This window comes from Cloeon dipterum, chromosome 1 (genome assembly GCF_949628265.1).
Source record: "Cloeon dipterum chromosome 1, ieCloDipt1.1, whole genome shotgun sequence".
NCBI classification, from domain to species: Eukaryota; Metazoa; Arthropoda; class Insecta; order Ephemeroptera; family Baetidae; genus Cloeon; species Cloeon dipterum.
The window spans coordinates 29,439,305-29,460,877 of record NC_088786.1 but is presented as its reverse complement, the minus strand read 5'-3'; the positions used below and the strand labels follow the sequence as shown (position 1 = coordinate 29,460,877).

The 21,573-nt window shown below is 38.7% G+C and overlaps 3 protein-coding genes across 5 annotated transcripts in view; 1 reads left to right on the top strand and 2 right to left on the bottom strand.

Moving 5' to 3' along the window:
- Positions 1-3,060, bottom strand: part of LOC135947955 (dipeptidase 1-like) — an 84,043-nt gene extending 80,983 nt beyond the window's left edge. For both annotated transcript variants that reach the window (XM_065496968.1, XM_065496966.1), the window contains exon 1: positions 2,770-3,060. The gene's annotated coding sequence lies outside the window, so the exon portion shown is untranslated. The remainder of the gene's footprint in view (positions 1-2,769) is intronic.
- A 6,046-nt stretch (positions 3,061-9,106) lies between these two features.
- Positions 9,107-10,145, bottom strand: LOC135948101 (galactoside 2-alpha-L-fucosyltransferase SEC1-like). The gene is made up of 2 exons (XM_065497175.1): positions 9,489-10,145; positions 9,107-9,433 (listed from the first exon to the last, which is right to left on the bottom strand). The coding sequence occupies exons 1-2, from the start codon at positions 10,128-10,130 to the stop codon at positions 9,119-9,121; spliced, it is 957 nt and encodes a 318-aa protein (XP_065353247.1). The 5' UTR covers positions 10,131-10,145; the 3' UTR covers positions 9,107-9,118.
- Positions 10,146-18,957: 8,812 nt separating this feature from the next.
- LOC135948483 (probable cytochrome P450 6a13) lies at positions 18,958-21,573 on the top strand. 2 transcript variants are annotated; one of them, XM_065497786.1, is made up of 7 exons: positions 18,958-19,542; positions 19,599-19,796; positions 19,857-20,024; positions 20,082-20,304; positions 20,365-20,586; positions 21,014-21,270; positions 21,329-21,573. In XM_065497786.1, the coding sequence occupies exons 1-7, from the start codon at positions 19,195-19,197 to the stop codon at positions 21,494-21,496; spliced, it is 1,584 nt and encodes a 527-aa protein (XP_065353858.1). In that variant the 5' UTR covers positions 18,958-19,194; the 3' UTR covers positions 21,497-21,573. The 2 variants fall into 2 exon arrangements, with proteins under 2 accessions (XP_065353858.1, XP_065353857.1); XM_065497785.1 differs by having other exon boundaries at positions 18,973-19,542; positions 21,014-21,265; positions 21,324-21,573.

Genomic DNA, 21,573 nt, shown 5'->3' with positions numbered 1-21,573 from the left:
GCCACTTATATTTTCGCATTTTTATATTTGTTTATTTTTTTGTTTTTGATTAAAAAGTCAAACATTTGTTTAAACTGTACATTTTGACACGGAAATGTTTTTAGCTGATAAGAAGACAATACCTTTTTTAGACTAGACATAGGTATAGAAAAATATTAAACTTATTCGTTGATTAAAACTGCACTCATTTCTGAGCACAATCATCAAAAGAAACGAGTAAAAAAATGTCGCTTAACTCGCCACTCGCCCATTTTTACGAAAAACTTCATTTTAGGCCTCATTTCCATCCTTTCTTTTGAGATTTCGCGAAGACCGCCAGATTCTCTTCTTTGTATCATAAAAACAATCTTTCTTTTCGTAATGGGGAAAATAATTTCAAAGCACTTTGCCATTACATTCTGTTGAATAGGCAGCAATTGCAACTTTCAAGAAGATAAACGGAAATAATATTTTCAATGAAAATTTTAAATTATGATAAACTTTCTTTGGAAACATCACATAGACGATCCACAGCAATCGAACAAAAATGACAATGTTCTCTTTAAGATAAAAGATAAAGAAATGGATTCAGAAATGCAAAGAGGGATTTCTGATTGCCAAACCATTATGTATTGAGGATAAAGGGAATTGAATAACAGACTTTATCCTTATTGAATTCAGAGTTATTTAATCAAACTCAACCAGTTTCGGTGAATGCAGTCCACCCTTTTTTATGAGATTAAATACAAAACATTAATACAACATTACCAAACATTTTTGCCAAAAATAAAAATCTAAATTATGCCCTGGCAATGCACCTGTTTCATCAGTATGCCACAGTCTCTGAATTCAACGAGGATGAAGTTTGTTTGTTATTCAATTTCCATTATGCAACAAACCTCGAGTGAAAATTTGTTCTCAAATATGTATTGAGGATATTATGTGTTTAAGAGAAGAGCCGATCGTTGATCTTTAATATCCCCCTCCTATTTCGTTCAGCATCAATCTGTTTACGCTATTGGAAATCAATTTTGTTTCAAGCATACAACGTTTTCCAATGGCGCTGGAATGTTGACACAATAGGGAAAACTGTGTTATATGAGGACTTTTCCATTCCATTTAACCTCATTAACAGGAACAAATTATTTTGACTAATAATTGCCTAAATTATGCGATTTCAACACAACTCTATTCTAGTTAAAGCAAATATTCCGCAGTCAATAATTAATTTTAGACTCGAACCAATCGAATTCCATAGCAATAAATCATTTGCATGAACAACGGTCAACGTTTATCTAATCATAATTCTAAATGAAAAACAATGTTGAGCACCCTTGGACCCGAGAGTAATTGACTATCTGACTTCTCTGAAAAATACCGTGGGCCGTGGTCTAATCCTCTCTGCTAACAGTACGAGATACCAATTAATGCCAATTTTAGGTGATCACTCTGTGAGCAGAAAAGAAAAGGGGTTAATAATCTGATCGGACTTTGATCTGCCGTCCTAGTTTGGTGACGCCGCGTGCCTATCTCAAAAAAGATAAACGAAGTGTTGGGCTTTGTTTATAAACACATGGCAGCAGGACACTAATTATCTTCTATTTCCACACACAAACCGAGCTCTAAGTTCCACCGATTATCTCTGTGTGTGGTTCAGCTCTTTATAGTTTTTTTTTATTGCATTTGTTTGTCGCTCACGATTCGAGTTGATAGCTGAAGCAGAATATGCGCTGCCACCGCACTCGACCTGTGATATTGATAAAAATAAAGGTTAATGCACAATTTCGCGTTTGATATACGACTTGTGGTTCTATCCGACTGACATTTTTCAGTGAGAATCGTTGCCCTTTCCACTCGAGTTGCATTAGCTGGAAAATTCGCTGCCGCCCCAATTAAAGAGAGCTCTGCTCTTCGCCTGGCCTCTTGTAAAGCAAACAACCTTTTTTATACATTCCGCTTCAAGCTCCATTGCAGTTCATTTTTGCTCTTGTCAGACGAAACGAGAAGTTTGGGCTGATTTTTTATTCCGTTCAATACGGTGATAAAATGTACTTTCGGTGGAACAGTTTCGATTTGTAGAAGGAAAATCATGACTATTGAAAGTGAAAAATTGCTCTCTTTTGACGTGCCAAAGTTTTGGCCCGAACGCCCAACTTTTAATTAGCCTGATAATCTGGAAAGTCGTAATTTAATGAGCTGCACAGGTGAACGAAAGCCGTTCATTATTCATAATAAGGCGGCGTTTCAATTAATATTCAGAAAATGATGAAAAGGAATCGGTGATTTAATTTGCCACTCATGATTACGGTATTTCAGACGCACGATTTTATGTCGTTCGTCGTGTAAAAATTGTTTCTGGTTGGAAATTTCATTAATTGATTATTTAGAGTAAGGAAATAGAGCTTATTAATTGCTTTTGCTATCTTGTCGATGACGTTAAACTCACTTTATCAACTCTCTGTAATTTGCTAATTACTCGTATGAAGAGTGTCAGTTCAAGACTAGATGATAAGATAATATTTTCCAATTGAATTGGTTAAAACATGTTTATTTTATCTCAAAATCAAATCAAATGTCCCAAAAGTGGTTAGAAAGGTGTGATATATATCAATTAAAAAACATCTGAAACTGTCCAAGTGATTTGCCTGGAAGATTCGTTTCTTTCCCGCTGTAGAAAGCTGGAATCGAAAGCGCGCGCGAATTAATAGCGGCGAGCAAACAGCCGCAGCGCGGCGAACATCCGCACCGCACCGGCCGTCGGAAGTTTGTTGAAAAGAAAGACGGACATACCTTTGTGGCTGCGCTCGCGGGGATGAAAGTGGTCCAGAGACGATGACGGCGGGCGACTCATTTCCCGATGCAGCCGGCGGAGGGCCGGGGGAGAAGCTGGCACTCACTCGGCGGCATTTGGGCACAAAGCGCGCGACGACGACGACAGACTGGGCGACTTTAATAAGCGAACAATCCAGTAGCAGGGGGACAGACAGTGAGAGGAATAAAGCAGTATAGCAGAGTTGGCAGGAGAGCGCTTTTGCCAGCAGGGAGGCCTCTGCGCGACTGGCGAACGGCGGCGAGAGCGGCCGGGCCCAAAGTTGCGCATGCACCCCCTCACCACACCCTGGGACTCTCTCGTCGCGCTCCACCACCGCACATTCTTGGTCCACTTTCCGCTGCCACCACCGCTATACTGCTGGACTTTGCTTATAAAATATCATACATCCGTCCGTGCCTTGTCTCCGCCCGCGGCCGTATCCTAAATAAACTGCTGGCCATCCATCGATGCCCAGCCACGTATGCACCAAGCCACCCTCGCGGGTTTTTACGCCGCCAAGTCTGAGGCTCTGGCACAGGCGGTAGGGAAAGGGTTTTGTGAGCGCGCACGGAGTAGTTCCGAGATTTTGCCAAGTTTTCGATGAGCTGGATTTTGTAAACAAAATCTATTCACCAGAAGCTGGTGCATGAGCTAGGGAGCTGTTTACATTTGGAAGATAATCAGGATAACGATTAAATTGGCGACTGTAAAGATCAGTTTTCCAATTAAAACAGGCTAGCATTCAACGTAAATTCAGCAAAATTAAAAAAGATTTTTTTGCGGAACGACTCATATGATTAAAAAATTGTTTTCAGATTCATAATACCACAAAACATGTAAACGCGGTATTTTGGTTGATGGTCACTTTCCTGGATTTTATTTTCGCCTCTTTAAAAAACTACCTGTTTGGTTATTTTTATTTCGTTTCAAATATATGCGAGTTTAATGTTATTTAGATATCATGTTCATGCTGTAAAATTTCAGAATGAGTTTTCTGCGCGATTCCATTGTTTACCGATGTTCAACTACCACCCACTGCTCAAGCTGATGTTTTCCTGTGCATATTGTATTATTTAAAATTTTATAAACCAACGCTAACGTTTGTGGAGAAACAAAAAAGGTTGAATCAAACAAACCAAATGTGGGCATGCTTTTGCTACTTTCTCCGCAAAAAAATTCGCAGGAAACCCTCATTTTTACTTCAAAAGGAAGCTTTTAACCAAATAAAGAGAGCGTGACGAGGCATTTTCGAACTTATGGTGAGCAAAAAAGGGGAACATTACGTATCAGCGGGAAAAGTGCTGAATGCGAGCTAGCGAGCCTAACATTCGCACATAGTGCAGTGCCAAATTTGCATTTACACTTAATTTTGCTCTTTTTCGCACCCTTTACATCAGGCGGGCGGGCCAAATAGCGAGGGCGAGACAAAGAGAAGGGCTCGCTTTTGCACTTTTAAATCTCCGCCGGCGGCGGTGGCGGTGGCGGCGGCGAGCAACACTCGAGGGCCATTTGCTTTTTCATTTGTAAGCCATGCCAATGGCGAGGTGGCTGGCCAAGAAATGTGTTCCAAGAAGATGCTGCCAGCGTATATAATCTGCAGTGCAGCCTTATTTTCACATGGAACGACGAGCGGGGGCAATTTCCTTCCTGATCTTGGTCGAATAATCCAGATAGGTGGAGTTTTTATTAATTTACGGCCGCCTCCGAAGACATTATCCTCACGTCGCTGACCCACTTCTCCCGCGCCGGAGGAAATTTAATTTAAATCCGCAGCACAACACTGAGCTCGTCGGTGCGGTCAGTTTGCAACTTGATATCCAACTTGTGCACACGAGTCGAGTCTGCGGAAATCCTTTGTCATCAGCTGCCGATGGATGCAAAAAGAGATATCTCGATTTTCAGGTCGCGTCTAACTTTGCACTCGCACGCCGTTTTTTGCGCAGCCCAAACTTCGCGGCGAGCGTTAGCAGCGAGACCAGAGTTCGCCCGCCGCTCGCAGGATCGAGTATAAACATAAATTTTGTCTGGCCGGGTGTCAATGACAATTAGGGTGCGCTGCGTGTTGCCTGTTGAGAGAAAATAAATAAGAGTTCGGAGCCTCTGCTGCCTCTCTGCGAATTAATTGGACTCGGTGTCGTCTGGGGGTGAGAAACGGCAAGGGCAGGAAAAGATTGGAGGGAGACAAAAAACGGATGTTTCTTGTACACTTCCTCAGCTTCCCTATATTGATCAGGCGATCAAATGACACCAGAATAAAGGAGGGAGATGATGGAAATGCAAATCACATCATCGACAGACTACTGAAATATATAATATCAAGAGCCAAACCCCATTTACTACATGGTTATTAAAGGATATAATATCCCCAAGTGCTGTCCTGTGGGATCTATTGCAAAAAATAATTATTGGTTTTAAATATCACAACAAGAGACATTTTTAAATCGGAAATTTTATTTTAAAAAAGAGGTTTAATATTACAGCACTGATATTGAGAAACAATGGAATTAATTTAATAATTTAAATTTATAAGATTTTTGTATGACATGCGTGTATGAAGCCTCATGAATTATTAATTTAATTACTTGAAGATCGTCAAGACCTTCGTAAACTGGACACGGTCATCCCAAAATAACCATCTAATTGAAGGATTCGCATTTTCACACAGGATGTGTGGCAAAAAATGTGACCCAAATAATGCCACATCAACTTCTAAGTTCAAGGCAACTTTTTGCTGCTGCCGGCTAAAACCACTGACTCTTCAATCGCTTATCTATATTATTAAAAGACGGATTTACAACAAGCATCCGAACTTTGAGCCGTTAGTGCTGGCTGTTCATTGACGTCAAATCGGCAGCAATAAAAACAATTTGTTTGCATGCGACGTGGAGTAAAAAATGGGAAATCATTAAACCGCTCTCATTTGAGCGGGTCTCCTCTCTCCTCACAATCAATTTTATAAGTCATCAGGCGCTGCGAAGCGATTTTCTCGAGATTAATTTGAGTAAAATCAAACGAGAGTACGCTTTAGCGATTTTCTAACCAAACACTTTCGCCTTCTTATCGTTGCCGTGGCTTAAGTTGCTGTAATTATTAAGGCCACTCGCTTAAAAACCATTTTCACGCTGAGAATTTTCTTTTCCTATAATTACTCCTCTCCCGTTTAAGAGCACATGCCCGAGCGCGCCGAGTGGTTTTATTTCTGTTCCATTAAACGGCCTGCTCAATGGATTATGTACGCGATATATCGTCTCTGCAGATGCTGGTCTAATTTCGAAGCAGGTGCTCCTGCCGTTTTAAAGATAGCTCGTCCCTTGATTATGATAAGACTCCCAAACCGGTAATTATTCTTAGAAAATACAGCTCTATTTCATGCTGGAAATCAGGGGCAGTCGCATAATCCTAAAATCTTGAGATCGAATGGCGATAAATAAAAATTGCTAGTGCAGGTAATTGCTTCGACTGCGGCCAATTTTCACACACGGTGCGTGCCGAGATATTTGTCAAAGTTTCAGCACGGTGGTCACAAGCCATGAACTCAGCACGAGGCACCAATTAATTGATTGTTGCTGGGAAAGGAGTTCTCCAGGAATGAAATGCAATTTTGCCACCGCTGGACGTGATTCCATAATAAATAGATGAATGTATTGAGCATTCAGATAAGGATATAGGGACAGACAAATGATCTTAAATTACATTTTTATGCAATAATAGGATTTATTAAAGATATACAAAGTTCATCGGGCTTATTTTCCTCATTTAATCAGCCAGAGGGAAATAAAGCAAGCTCACCAGCTTTGCTAATTCAGATTTGAGATGGATTTATCTCGACCGCACATTTGCTAATTGCAAACGGCTGGCACAGCGCGGATTCTTGAACTCTACACTGTAAAAACGAAAGTGTTAGTGACCCAAAGAATTCTGTGTTTCTCACATTTGATACTTGGATTCGTTTGGTTCTATTCCCTATCGCCAATCTTTTTTCTTTAATATTGTGTGTTACAACGCAGTTTATGTATCACTTTCAAACAATCTCAATTTATGTGACAATTTTAAATCCCTTATTTACCGCTGCACCCAAACGCTCTCACGCTTCGGTAGTGACTGATTGTGAGTTAAGAAGTGGCATTAAAATGTTCCTACCATTTTGAAACTATCTTGGTTTTGATTCTTTTGTTCTGCAATTGCTTTCGCATTGACGACCCAAAATGTAAGTAACAAAATGTTCCTTAGCTAATAATTTTCATAAAACCAAAGTAAAAATTATAGCATTTTAATGTAAATGAATAAAAGGTTGAGTAAAATTTATCGGAAAAGCACCCAAAAAAACCCTCTCGCTATTTCTTTGGAAGAGATACAAACGATTTTATGTTGTGATAAAATCCATTACTGAATATCCATGAGCATTACCCTACTTTGCACGAACCAAAAGATCTCGGGAAACAGTGTACTATTTAGTTTAACAGTGTAGCGTGGCTGCGTGTGCCTTTACACAATACACCACTCGCAGGCATTTTAATTAAGATTTAGTGCTCTCTTTTCTCGTTTTTCCCTTCTCCTTTTCCAGGTTTAGGAGGAAAATGTTCATTTTTAATTACTGCTAGCGAGGAAACATTAGAAACTACTTTTCTCTTTCCTCGGTTTTATCACATTACGTTTGCCAGCAACACGTGGCATATGTACAGGTTCAGGAAAATCAATATTGCCTAGATATTATTGTAGATCATTCTTATATAAATCGGAGCATGGTGTTGATAAGTGGCTCTTGGCAGCCGAGTTTTAGTTTCCTGCTGAAGCCTTTCAAAACGCGTAGGAGTAGATTACATAAATATAATTTTCTTAAACCTACTTTTGTCTTGAAAATAAATGAAAACAGGCTTCATCCTCGTCGTTTTTTAAATTCGTCGTTTTAATTCCTGACCAGTTTGGACGTCATCAAGTACGTCCTAATCATGAGTAATCTACTTTTGTCATGTATATAACATATTTGAAATTGAAAGTTCTAAATTGTCATCAGCAATTTTGCCTCTTTTTTATTCAGCCGTCAGCTAGATTTCATGGCAAATGTTGCTCCTGCCTTTAGTCTCATCAAACGTACTAACGAACAGGTACAAAAGAGCAGAGAGCAAAAAATGTTTCTCCTCAATTTGCCTAACGAGAGTGCCGTGCAAATTTTCAATTTGAACTAATCGATGCAGCTCTCTTCCTCTCATTTCGCATTCTGAAGATTAGAAAGTTAGCTCAAAGTTTCGACAATGCAAATTGCCCTTCTTCTGTATCCTCGAGTGAAACCAGCACACATGTCTGCAAAATGCAAAGTTAGAAGGCGTCGGCGGCGTTGGTTCGTTCGCGTGTATTTACAAGAAGAAGCGACAGCAGCGTGGCAATTAAGGACGAAAGCAGTGTAATTTTCACGGAACACCTTAAAGAAAGCGGCGGCAGCGAGTTTGCTGTGTGTTTGTGTTGAAACAAGCACGCGCGGATTATCCGACTGCATGCTCCCTTCTCGCGCCTTTAAGAATTAGCATCAGATTATATTCGCCAAGATAAACTTTCGGACAGGCTAATAGAAAAGGCAAACAGCTGCGAGAATGCAAACTTGCACAATTACGTCCACGTCTTGCTGCTGCTGCTGTTGCTGGATCTTTGGTCGTCAAAAGACGGCGCGCTCTGGTAATGAACGACTTGTGCCTCGCACAGTTAAAACACAGAACACTTGCAGAGACACAGACAGAGCGCCTAGTTAGTAGTGCTGCCGCTGGTCTCATTAGAATTGTGCGACCTGCTCGGCATTCATCAATGTCCGGCTCCCAACTTTTGTCCACTTCCCAACTTGCACGTACCACCAAGTGCAAATTCCCAACTAGCTGTTGATTTAGTTAGGTCAATTCAATCTTTTGTGATTCAATGGTAAAAAGTATTTTAATTAAGAAAATCAATTAAACACCATAGTTTAATAAAAACAAAATAACATGAGATGAAAACTTCGAATGCAATGCAAACATAGCTCTCTTGGTGCGCGGTAATTAGAAAAAATTGAAAATAATGTGTCTATAAATTGCTTTGCGATGCTTTTTTGTTGCTGGCTAAGTAGAGTCTGTTTATTAATTTATTTCATTTGAAATATTTGGGTGATGAAAATACTACTTTTGAAAAAAACATTCCTAATAATATTGATTTTGGTTTCAGTAAATTCGATATTTCGCAAAGAAACTGGAAAATTAATGAAAATTCGAAGGCAAAGTTTTAAAATAATGAAATGTATTTTTTTGTAAAGAACAAAAATCCTTACATTAAATAAGTAATCGGTAAAAAAATCAAATAAATTTCTCATCCTATTACACTTAGTGTCTCTTTGTCAAAAAGTGTCCAATTCGCTTTTGCAGACATTACACTTGTAACATTTTGTTCAACATTCAGGGAAACTGTATGCCCTCTGGAAAAAAATGCACCCCAGAATCCAAAAGTTCCGTAATCAATTATTGTATGATCACACATCGAAAGTAGAATCAAGTCGTGGCTAGGGGTTTTCGATGCCAATTTGGAGTCATTACCTAGCAACCTTTTACACCACCCGAGGTCATCGCTGACGATGAGAAAGAAGGTTGAGCTGCCGTATTGTTGTCTGTACCACTCCATAGCATTCTGAAGTTTTATTAAAAAAAATGTCATACCAATTATATCAATGATAAAGACTTACCTTAAAATAATGTTCAGTTGCCAATTGAGAGTGAAACGTAAGTGGCAAGAACGTGCCGAAATCATCGCGACGAACGTGAATGCCGACAACAATCTTTCCACGTCCTGCAACCTCTTCGATTGTCTTCTGCACCTCTGCAACCAACTCTGGTTTGAACTTGAGCTCTCTGCGTAGCAGCTCTCTGTCTGGGAAAACCACCTCCAACAGCTGGGAAAACGCGGGCAGGAGCAAATTACGAGCCCGAAACCTTCGACCTAAGGTCTCCATGGGGAACAATTTATCCAAAGGAACTGCCGGTGGCAGCGGCTGTCTGCATTTTTGGAAATCGCTTAGTGGCTTCAAACTCAGGTTTTCGAACATCTTGGACAATCCTAAGATGATGGAATCCTGCACGTAGGCGGTACGGTTCAATCGCCTCGCCACGCTCCAGGTGGACGCGTAGTCCCAAATCTGATTTCCAAGGCGACCGGCGCCCAGGACGGCCACAATTGGTCCTTCGGGACACTGGTAGTTCTTGATCGTGCTGCTATTCGTGGTCTGGTTGACCTTAGGTCGAAATTCCTGAGTTACAAACTTCACATCTAAGAGATATAACACACTAAAAAATATTAGAACCGCGAACACTGAGCTTTTAGCTGACATTTGCCGCGAACAGGTGATCGTTGATTGTCACCGCCGCAGCTCCACGCTGGCTGGGAGGGACAGGATGTGGGCTGTGATATAAATCTATATATTTGTTACAAAAATTCACTGAACCACACGTTTCACAGAGGGGACAGATGTCAAGGGCTTTTCAACTGGATTGACCTAATAAAATATAAGAAGATTTTGATATCCGCTTTCAAAGCGACCAAGCCTATCGAAAATATTGAAAAATATATACAATAAAGGACTTTTAATGATGTTTTTCTGCAAGTAAGTTTCAGAGTAAGAAAATAATTTACTTACGAAATCAATGGGATAAGCTGATCAGAGATGAATTTTCCCACAAACTTTAGAGCCTATTGAGCTATGTAAAATACTGACTCCCCTGAGCACACAATAGCTGAAGTGCTGCAAGCCATTGCGCTTCTCTTGAGGCAGCTGATTGAATTAACCACGCAGAATTACATCAGACGAAATATTAAGTAGAAGCCTCTTCACTCCTGTGGCTGCGGGCGAGTTCAAAGATGAAAATCAATCTGCTTAGCAATTCAGATGGCTTGGCACAAAAAGCCGACGAGGCTCACTCAATAATGCAAATGAAATAATTGCCTGCGAGGCGGCGGCCCGCGTGCGTTCAAGAAGCTGCGATCGACGCGAACAGGGAATTAAAGACTGATCTCAATTCGAACTTTAACGACGTAACAACATTTATGTCGATTGCACGATTATGTTTAAGAGGCGATGCACGTCTACCAATCAAAGTCGTAAAAAAGGGACGGAGCACGTGTTTAAACGTCATTTTCCACCCTCTTACGTGCAATCGCTCATATTGTTAATGTTGGGCGTACGTAGAGAGTTGTTTCCAATTGGAATCCATCTCGGGCTGGCACCGTGTAGCCCCGATTAATATGGCAAAGCATTCACATAGCTGATTGCAAAAAGTCTGATCGGCTCAATGCGCGGGCAAATCATCGGCAATTGCTCGCCTCGGGGCAAATTAACTTGCTTAATTAGTCCGACTTCAACGTGCGCTTTGAATCGAATTGATAACGATCCATCGGCTGGAGGGAAGCAAATTATCCTAGAAAATTTGCCCGACCAAGAGGAAAATGGCAAGTGCGAATGATATGAATTTAGCTTCTGTTCACTAGCTTAATGATTATTAATTTCCAGGACTTACAATGGTTTAAAAGATTATATTCCTTTTATCAGCAATTTATTAATATTGTCGCAAAACGTATTGTGAATCAAATCTGACTGATCTTTTTCTTTGAAAATACATTGTTTTTTACTCAAGACGACATCAAAAATGAAAAGCAAAAATTTAATTTTAAAAATTTTCACTGGTTGAAATTTAATTTCAACAATTCAATAGTTTAACAAAATTATTGTTAAATTTTAAGCATAAATTACGGTTGAAATTTAATTTCAACAATTCAATAGTTTAACAATTATTGTTAAATTTTAAGCATCAATTATGTATTACACAACATGTTGAATGTTATTTTAAATCAATATTTTTTATTATGCAGTATATTTTTCTTAATCATTCTACTCTATTGCAATTAAGGCAATAAGGAGTTAATTCTATCAATTTTTCATGAAATTATTATTTGCTAGCGCTTTTAACAAATACTGATAGAAACTGAGCGGACATAATGTTTTTGGCAAATTTAATACTGATAATTCTCACAGGTAATTTTTAACGAAGCAATTTCAAGATTGTTACTAATGAATAGCATTTAAAACATCTTGAGAAAGGTTGATAAATGTAACATTTCTTTTCAATTTAAAACAAAATGAAATCCCGAGTTTCATTTTTATTGTTTTTTTTTAATATACAATATGTATAGCTTGATGCTTTATGGGTTGATGTCAATGAAGGCAGATGAAAACGAAGATGTCAAAATTTTTTAGTTTCAATTATACGCAGGCAGCTTCCTTGTTGTAGCCAGGTGATTATTATCACATATTTCTACAGGATACTTCTATAGAAAAAATCGGTATTCACTGAGGAATCTTTATGAAATTTCAATTGAAAATTTTGGCGCTTTGTATATTAGAATGAAAGCAGGTGTAAATACATTTCCAATAACTATAGAAATCAATAAGACGGGAGCATGGAAATTCTACTGAATTTTTATTCAATATCGGGAATAAAACTTCTTACATTCGATTAGAACAAGCTTCTCATAAAACAAAATCAAACGATGAATGGAAGTCAAGTATAGAGTTGAGGTGCAAGGTAAAGGCACATTTGTCGAGCCTCTCCGGCAACAGCTAGGCTTTGAAACGCCCTCACAGAGAAATGCCAAGGTCGAATATGATTGAATTGGATCGGAGCCGGCACTACAGCAGATAAAACGACCGTATGAAATGATGGAAGGGCGTAAGTTGCGGGGAGTGCAATCGCAAAGATTGCGCCCGGCTTGTGTGTGCCGAGGAAAGCAGGTGCCTCGGCGGCGGCGGCGGCGCTGGATTTATATTATGATATTCGCAAATATCCAACCATCGGGGGAAGCAGTGCATTAGACGAACGAGAGAGCAGAACTCTCGCGCCACGCTGCATAATCAGCCAACAAGCCGATTTGCTCCTCTGTACGTTTGTTCCCCGCCGTAAGTGCAGCACTAAAATCAATCTATTGGTACATGCTCGCATGCACGACGAGTACTCGCTTGCATTACGTTAATAGTGCGCAGTGTGTCTTCTAATATTTGTGATCGAACATGGCGTGGAGTTGCGCTGAACGTGAGAGTTTGCTTATCAAAACTGTCAGTGCTACGCGTGCTGCTTGCAGAGCAAGCTGATTAATTATAAATCAAACTGGTCGTGGCGGCGTTTGGTGGAAATTGAACGTTGGCTGCTGAGAGCTTTGTTAGCAAATCGTTTCATCCAGCTAACACGAATTTTGATTTGTGTAAAGCAGCCCTAAACAAAGTAATTAACTATGCACGTACCGAAAGCACTTGGTCTGATGAGCACCAAACGTCGATGAATTTGACGAAAAGATTCTAAATCTTGAAAGGAAAAATATTTTAAAATTGATTAAAATTAAAAAGCAGCACATTTTTACTTAACAATCAAATTAATTACTGTAAAAATGCATCAATCAATATACAAACCCTTTAGTGGACCAGATGAAGTCAAGACATATGAGTCAAATCAAGTTTCAAAGTTAAAATTCTTAAAAATTACCCCTTTTTATGAATTTTTAACACCAGCTTACACAAAACTGAAGGAAGCATTTGAGTGTTTTTTTATTTTATAGAAAACAAATAATAGGGTTTCAAAATTAAGACCAGTTACAAAATATTGAGACTTGAATAAAGGGCCCCTTGGACTTCGTTTAGCCAGAAAATTCCAGTTTAGTTCATGTTTTCGAATAAAAGCCGAGAAAATAAAAGAGGTTTGTACCGCGCAAAAATGAAAAATTTAAGCCAATACATTGTTTTCGGCCAAAAAACTTGTCTATACTTGACATTTCAATAGTTAACTCATTTTCCCTCGTAAGTTTGTTCTATATCTTTCACATGATTTATTTCAGCTAATCATTGAACGAAATAATTCTAAAATTGTCTTTATTTCACAATGTTAAATGGTTTCCTTCCTCAATGCACTTGTAATTCAATTAATTTCTGATTTTAAATTAATGCTCTCATCTCCAGCAAATTGTATTTAGTTCTGTATGAGCCCCGTATAACATCACTCGACTATATGAATGGGACTTGGTGGTGTGCTGCTAGATTCTCAGTGAATGAGTTGTTCAGTCCTTTAATCTAATCAAATCCTTACAGCTCACATCTGGATTTGAATAATCACTACAATTATTCTATCCTGGAGCAGAATTACTCACACTCTGACCTACTGCCGGCAGAAGAGCTTACACATATAATCTTCAAACGCAAGCTTCCAGTGCGGTCACCACTCCAGGGTGGCTGAAGTCCATTGCACTGCGTGTTCCCGCTGCTCTTGTAAACAACCAATGATATGTATGTGTGTTTGTTTACTCGAAATAAAAAATGTACTCTGGTGGCAAGCAAATGTTCACTCAGAATTGCAGTAAAGGACTCCCGTAGTGCGGTGAGCATCATTGCACGACACTCGCTTGGACCGTATTGGCCACCGCAATTACCAGAATTGCGTTCAACGTGGATTAATTAGTTTGATTATATGTATTTGGAAGGCATAGCGAGCGGGCGAATTTTGCACGTGAATCCAAATGCGGCCGGCGTTTATGTAGCAGTCCTATTTTGAAATATTTAATATGCGCAAACCACATCACCGCGGTATTAATGAAATTAGCCAATAGACCTAAATATCATAATTATTGGCGGCGGACTTTCCTGTTTGATGCAAAGCGAGTTTGGATTTATGGTTGGTTTCTCGATGGCCAAATACTGTCAAATTTACACGCAGATTGAAAAAATTAATGAAATTATGTTGTAAAATTTGTACTTTGCTGAATTTATAATTGTAATCAATGAATGAAAAACTTTAAATATAATAAATACGTGGATGAATAATCATAAAATTGTGGTGTTTGGTTATAAAAAATTTTCCTTTACTGGCCTATAATAAAAAATTTTAACCCAAATTAATTAAATATTCACCGCTAATTATATTATAAAATTGAACTTGAAATGATTATCTTGAAAAGCTGCATGCGTTCTGTGGTGAGGATTTATTCGGAACAACAATTTCGAGGAGGATTTAAATTGACTGCACCTTAGCATTATAACAAAACGCTATATGTAAATGAATGGACGCAATAACAAGCGAGTGAAGCGGCGCATTCGATTGTGGGAAGAGGCGAAGTCAAACAAAGCCTGCGCTGCTCCGAGACCTTGGCCAAGTAGGCGCCGACAGGAAAGGATTCACCTGAAGCTATAACGTGCGCAGTAAATTATATCATCGGTGTGACGCACTCTGCTGGGCGAAAACTTCGCTTTGCGAAGAGCTGCTGTTGGCAACGAATGCAAATGCAGAGAGGCAGGCTGAAAGTTAATAGTGGTCATCTAATGTGCTGTATAGCACCTAAAGTCCTCTTAACTACAGTTCCACAAAATATATTCTAAAATACAATTACGGTACTATTACAATTACGCACTCCCGCAGGAAGTGAAAGATATCTCAGATTATAAATTATTCGTGAAAGTGGTGAAAAAAATACTGTGCAACTACAATTTTTATGACTTTAATGAGCATTTGACGTGTGACTGGAAAGACGTGTGCTTGTAGATGTGTATATATAGTATATATGTGATGATGTATTTTTAATTTGATCTTGACAACTATTCAAAAGTCGTTGTAAATATTCCGACTTAATGAATAAAGCAAAATTTGAATCGAATTGAATTAAACTGCTAAAATACGATTACAATTCCTGAGCTTTATAATTTTTTACACAGGTAGAAACTGTGTAACTGGACAACAATCCGTGACTTACCATTTAAATATTTCTTGATTTTAGGAAAATTCATACATATAGCAAATAACAACTGTGTATCTTGTCTTCTGTTCCGTGAAGATTGAATTATCGTTCTATCCATTTCCAATCCTTTCCTATGCGAAATCTTAGAGGTTTAATATAAGGATGAGATCTTTTCGATATTTTTTGTTTTCAATTTATTTATCTATTTTAAACCAGAAATGTACAGGAAATGTTGAATATTTGTCAATTTATTCATTTATTCTTCACTAATTTCACAGAGTACATGAAAGGTCTTGTTCAAACAAGAGCATAGCATAACACAAAATGAATTTAAATTACTTAAACACACATTATATAAAATAACAGTAATATTCCAATCAAAATTAAACTACTCTATTTATCACATCAAATATAAAGAATTAATGTGAAAGCAACATTCAATGGGAACAATGAAAACAATGACCATTTGAGATTATGTTTTACGAACGTGTGTTTTACTATGATCTTACAACTAATAAATTAAATCATTTCCGACTCAGTGATGTGATTTGTAGCTACCAAAATCTTGAAGTCGCAGCATTATCACCGTGAATAATATGCGCGAATACAAACCTGTTTTATTCACCTTGATGGGATGACTGCCCGGCCGACCCGAGCAGCACGTCTTAAAATAATTTTACAATACAAGACGAGGTTTCGCAGACGGAGTCGCAATTTGCGGTTGTTGCTGTGTTACGCGCTTCACCGCATCTTTTGCACCAGAAGCGATCCAAAGTGGAAACGTCTCGAACAAATCCGGTTCATTCCAGTTTCGTCCAACCTATAATTGCGTTGTAAAATGTTCTCCAAAAAAGCGTTCGGTAATAATAGGCTTGTCTTGGAATAGCTGTTCGTGCCACTTGAAATTCTAAGAAATCGGCTTGCCTTCAAACCTCAGTATCCGAGTGCAAATATAGTTTGGTTGTGAATCAAACCTAAGAGTGCTCCTTCAATTAAATGTTGTTTTTTCAAAACTTTATTAATTAGTGAGGTAAATTAATTTTTATGAATCTGAATTTTAAAGAAACGTCAAATTTCAAAAAATATTTCTTATTCCTTTCAAAAAATCATATTAATTTTTTAATTATACATTACTTAATCTAGCAAAATCCTGAAATGTAAAAAGCTTCACAATTCCTGATTCTTCTTTAATGATTTCTGTGTGTTTTCATACATTCGCGCATTTCCTGGGAATTAGCTCAATGTCCACTTTTCCAGATGGCAAGCAGGAAGATGAATGTGACTGTCAGTCTGCATGCATTTGCTGCAAAGTAGAGATAATCCGGGCCTTTTCTTTCTTTCCCCTGCGGCTCATCTCTCTGGTGCGAAGTAATGGGAAACGGCGCCGTGAACATGCAAAGCTGAGTGTAATATAATTGCGGCGATGTGTTTATGAGCGTGTACCTAGTTGTTATCAGGCTTTCTTTCCGAAGAAGAGCGAGTCCCAACAGGGAGACACAAAAGCAACTGCGCGAGAGACACCCTCCTTACTCTAATTACCAACTAGCAAACATTATTTTATCCTGCGATACACTCACAGTCGGTGCCGCAGCGCCTCTAAAGTGTGTTATAAATGTATTGCGGCCTCATTATTGTTACACCAACCAACAAAAAACGCGCCGGCAGATGCTTACGAGTACAAATGTCGGATTTATAAGAGTGTAACACAGTGTCTCTCTCTCTCTTTCGCTCTCATTTCTTTTATTCTTTCCTCTCTTGCTGTGCGGATTTACTTTTTTTTATAGTTTGTTACTCACAAACACAGATTTGTTGGTTTTCTGTCTGATGACAACAGTGGGAAACAAAAGCTGGTGCGAGTATGAGTTTTGATTTTCTATCCAAACTGGGGCAATAAAAAACTTGCAGACTTTCCTCATATAGAAATGAATTAGGTATTTTCTGTAAAAGCTAAAACACTGAACATCTATTTTGTAATGCGTTTATTTCAGACTGACAATTATTTTAAAAGCTTGACGAGACAAGGTGGAAAATAGTATATCTTTCCTCGCAATGTAGCAAGTAATAACGCTAAGTGCATTTTTCAGTCAGCGCAGCAGAACAATGATATGAATAAAGATTTTGCTTCGGTTTAGTCTGCATAATAATTTTTATGCTCAACGCCTCTAAAACCATTCACTTTAAAAAAATTTCCAATTGATCACGCTATTTAATCAAGGAAATGACCTCTTAAGAAACGCATCTATAATAAAGTAGAATTTTCACAATCGTCGAGTTTTTATTTAAATAAATTTAAGGTGAATATATTATCTTGAGCAATACAAGAATATGCCGAGTTCGGTAATACATTTGAGAGCTTCTTGGCTGATGCAAAAACAGTGTCGCTGAGGTGAGAACAGAGAGGAATAATGACGAGTGGGCGAGCGTTGCCATCGAGGAATGACGCAAAGCGGTAGCAAAGAGAGAAACTGCCGCATAAGGCACAAAGACGTGCAAAATTATTCAACGCCGCCGACGAGAATTCAGAAGTGAGAGGAAGGAGCTGTCTCTTGTGCAAGAAACAATTTTCAGATGAGAGAAGAGAGAGAGAGAGAGAGAGAGAGCAGAGAAAGGAAGATCCTGAGAGACAGTGAGAGAATTTGCAACCGAATCACACGAGTGCTTGCTTCAGGTGTTGCAAGTTTAGTCCAACACTTGCAAATTAATTCACTGATATTACTCTGTGTACGTGAGCAACCACAAGATAATAATTGCATCCCAGAGGATTGAAACTTATCCGTCGGACAAACAACGCTTGGTTTTAAAACGAGAGCGAGCGAGTTCGAGATTAAAGTTTTATGCGCCTGCAGAGCCAATCAGATTAACAAATCATTGTGCAACTTTGAGAAAGCTATAGAGGTGAGCGCTCTTGCGCTTTTCACACTGGTCAAGGTGTTCTCATTTTAGAGCAATATTTTTTCTCAAGATATATAATTAATTCAAGTTTAAAGAATTTAGTATGTGAAGAACGATTGTGCATAGTTTTGTATTCGAGCTTTTATACTAGTGTGTTTCTTTTATTAGTGATATACAACTGGGTAATGCTCAATTTTCCTAGCAGACGATTGGAAACTATAGAGTCCCAGTCATATGATTGGAAATAAATTATTTAACGTTCGTTTACTTCCTTTCCACTTAATTAAAAAAAACTTGAACCACATGCAGACAGCTTTTATATTTTTTATGTTCGTGATCGACGAGATCTCGCATTGTCACAGAAGACAATATTTTCAATTTTTTCTAATTATTTTGTATCATATACAAATCAATCAAAATTTGTTTATCTTTCCTATCTGTTAATGCTCATTTAGGATAATGAATTGTGACATGTGCAAATCTTCAATTCATCGAGATTCCATGTATTTTTGTCATCCTTATCTAAGGATTAATTGACTTGTTCATATATTTGGTAAAATGCGAACTCATGTGGTGACATTGAGTAAAACTAAAATAATTCCACCTGCATGATGTTTATCAGTAGAGGGTTTTTACTTTTTTATCTTTGATCGATGATTTGGTGGATAATATAAATTCGATAGATTCCCTGAGTGTGTGGCACAACACTTTGTTGAAATAACAGGGCTTGGTAGGAAATGGCCACCTTTTTGCCGGAAGTTTCGTTCGCTCTCCAGGTCACCTTCACTCTTGTGTGTTTGGGCATCCTCCTACTGTACAAGTTTTTCACAAAGCACTTTGACTACTGGAGCTCAAAGGGCGTCACGTTCATCAAACCAGTGCCCATCTTCGGCTCTGTCACCTCATCTTTCCTCATCAAAGAGCATATCGTGAACATTGCTCAGAGATGGTACCAACAGTACGAAGGCCTACCATTCATTGGTTACTTCCAGGGCAGAACACCCGCCCTGATGGTTTTCGATCCTGAACTGATCGCCAGGATCACCGTCAAGGACTTCTCACACTTCACTGACCACGGACTACGAGTTTGTTTCCTTTTTTGACCTTATCATAATTTAGAAATCATAACGTTTTTTTATAGATCGGAGGAGATCCTTTACAAGCGAGAAATATGTTCCATTCGACTGGCCAAAGGTGGAAGGAGTTGCGGCTCAAACTCATTCCGACTTTCACCTCGGGCAAGCTGAAAGGGATGTTTCCTTTGATGCTAGAAAGTAGTGAGATTTTCGAGAAGCATTTGGACAAAGTGGCGGCCGCCAAGGAAGCGTTCGATGCTAAGGTATATATGGCCTTTGATGTTTGGAGCACCTGTGAAAAGAGCTCACTTGTTGACAAATAGGAGCTTATTGGGCGATTTTTCACTGATATGGTCGGGTCAACAATTTTCGGAATCGACTGTAACACCCTAGAGGAACCACACAATCAGTTTAGAGTGATGGGACAGCGGTTGGCGACGCTGAGCAAAACTCAGGCGATGAAGCTGGCTCTAATTGCATACATGCCAGAAGTAACTAAAAATTTTATTAATTAAAATCTGCTGAGTAGCAAAATCTTGATTCCCCAGATTTCTCTGAAACTAAAACTGACAGTGTTGGACAGCGATCTGAGAGATTTCTTTTTCAAACTCACAAAAGACTTGGTTGAGAAGAGAAAAAAGACCAACACCGTCCGAAAAGACTTTTTGCAACTGCTGATCGAGTTGAAAGAAAAGGGAAACGTCGCTATTGATGACGATGACGAGGATAAGCGTCTCAAAGAAAATTTCCGCCCTTCTGAAACTGCTTTCAGTGAGTGTTTGCAGAGTTGAGAAATTTTGCCGCGAACAATAAACTTGTTCAAATTTCCAGAGTTCGACGACACGGACATGACTGCTCTATTGATCGCATTCTACTTGGCTGGCTTCGACAATACCTCATCAGCAGCCACTTTCGCATTACTCGAACTTGCTCTAAATCCAGAAGTGCAAAGAAAAGTGCAGCTTGAGATAGATGAATTTCTAATGCAGAATGACGGCAAAGTCACCTACAACGCTCTGAGAGAAATGAAATATTTGGAATGGGTTCTCTATGGTAATGCTCGAAATTTCGACTTAAGAAATATTACAATTGCATTCACGATCAAGATTTTATTTGATGATGAACTAATGTCGATATATTTAACTCATATTTTTATCCAATTAGTTTCTAGAACATTTTTAGCTTACGATCTTTCATTGATTATGCTTCTACAAGTTCAGATGTTATATACGTTTTTTCTCTGCTGTATGCTCGGTTATTTAACGCTTAAACTGTTTTCCACCAGGTCAAATGTGATTCATTTACGTGTTCTCTTTGGAAACAATAATTCTAGAGCAGTGACAATATTTATTTATGAAGTATATAACGGTTTACTTATCTAACCTTCGTTTTTTCTGCGTGTGATTTATATCAGATATGAATGTGGATAGTTTAAAATTAAATTTGCGGACAAAAATATATTTTTCTTTTCAAATTTCAGAGAGTATGAGGAAATATCCAGTCGTAGGCATCCACGGTCGCGTTTGCACAAAAAAATACACAATCCCAGGCACTAAAGTAACGCTGGACGAAGGAGTTATCATCACCATACCAAACTACGCCTTGCAAAATGATGCCAAGTACTTCCCTGACCCCGAAAGGTTCGACCCTGAAAGATTCAGCGCTGATGACGCCCTGCACAAGTACCAATATGTTTACACGCCGTTCGGAGAAGGGCCTAGACAGTGCATAGGTAATCTAAACCAAAGGTTAATCATGATAAAGGACTGATTCGACTGTGTTCAAAATAGGGAACCGTTTTGCCTTGATTCAAGACAAGCTGGCGCTGCTCTCATTTTTGCGAAGGTACTCGGTGAAAGTCAACTCGAAAACGCAGCTGCCAGTGAAGCTCAACATAAAACAATTCCTGTTGAATGCGGAAGGAGGAATTTGGTTGGATATGGAACAGAGGGCGAAGGACTGAACATAACTCTCTACACATCACAACCTATATATGAAAGATAATTCTAAATAAATTTATTAAAATTGTCTCACTGAAAA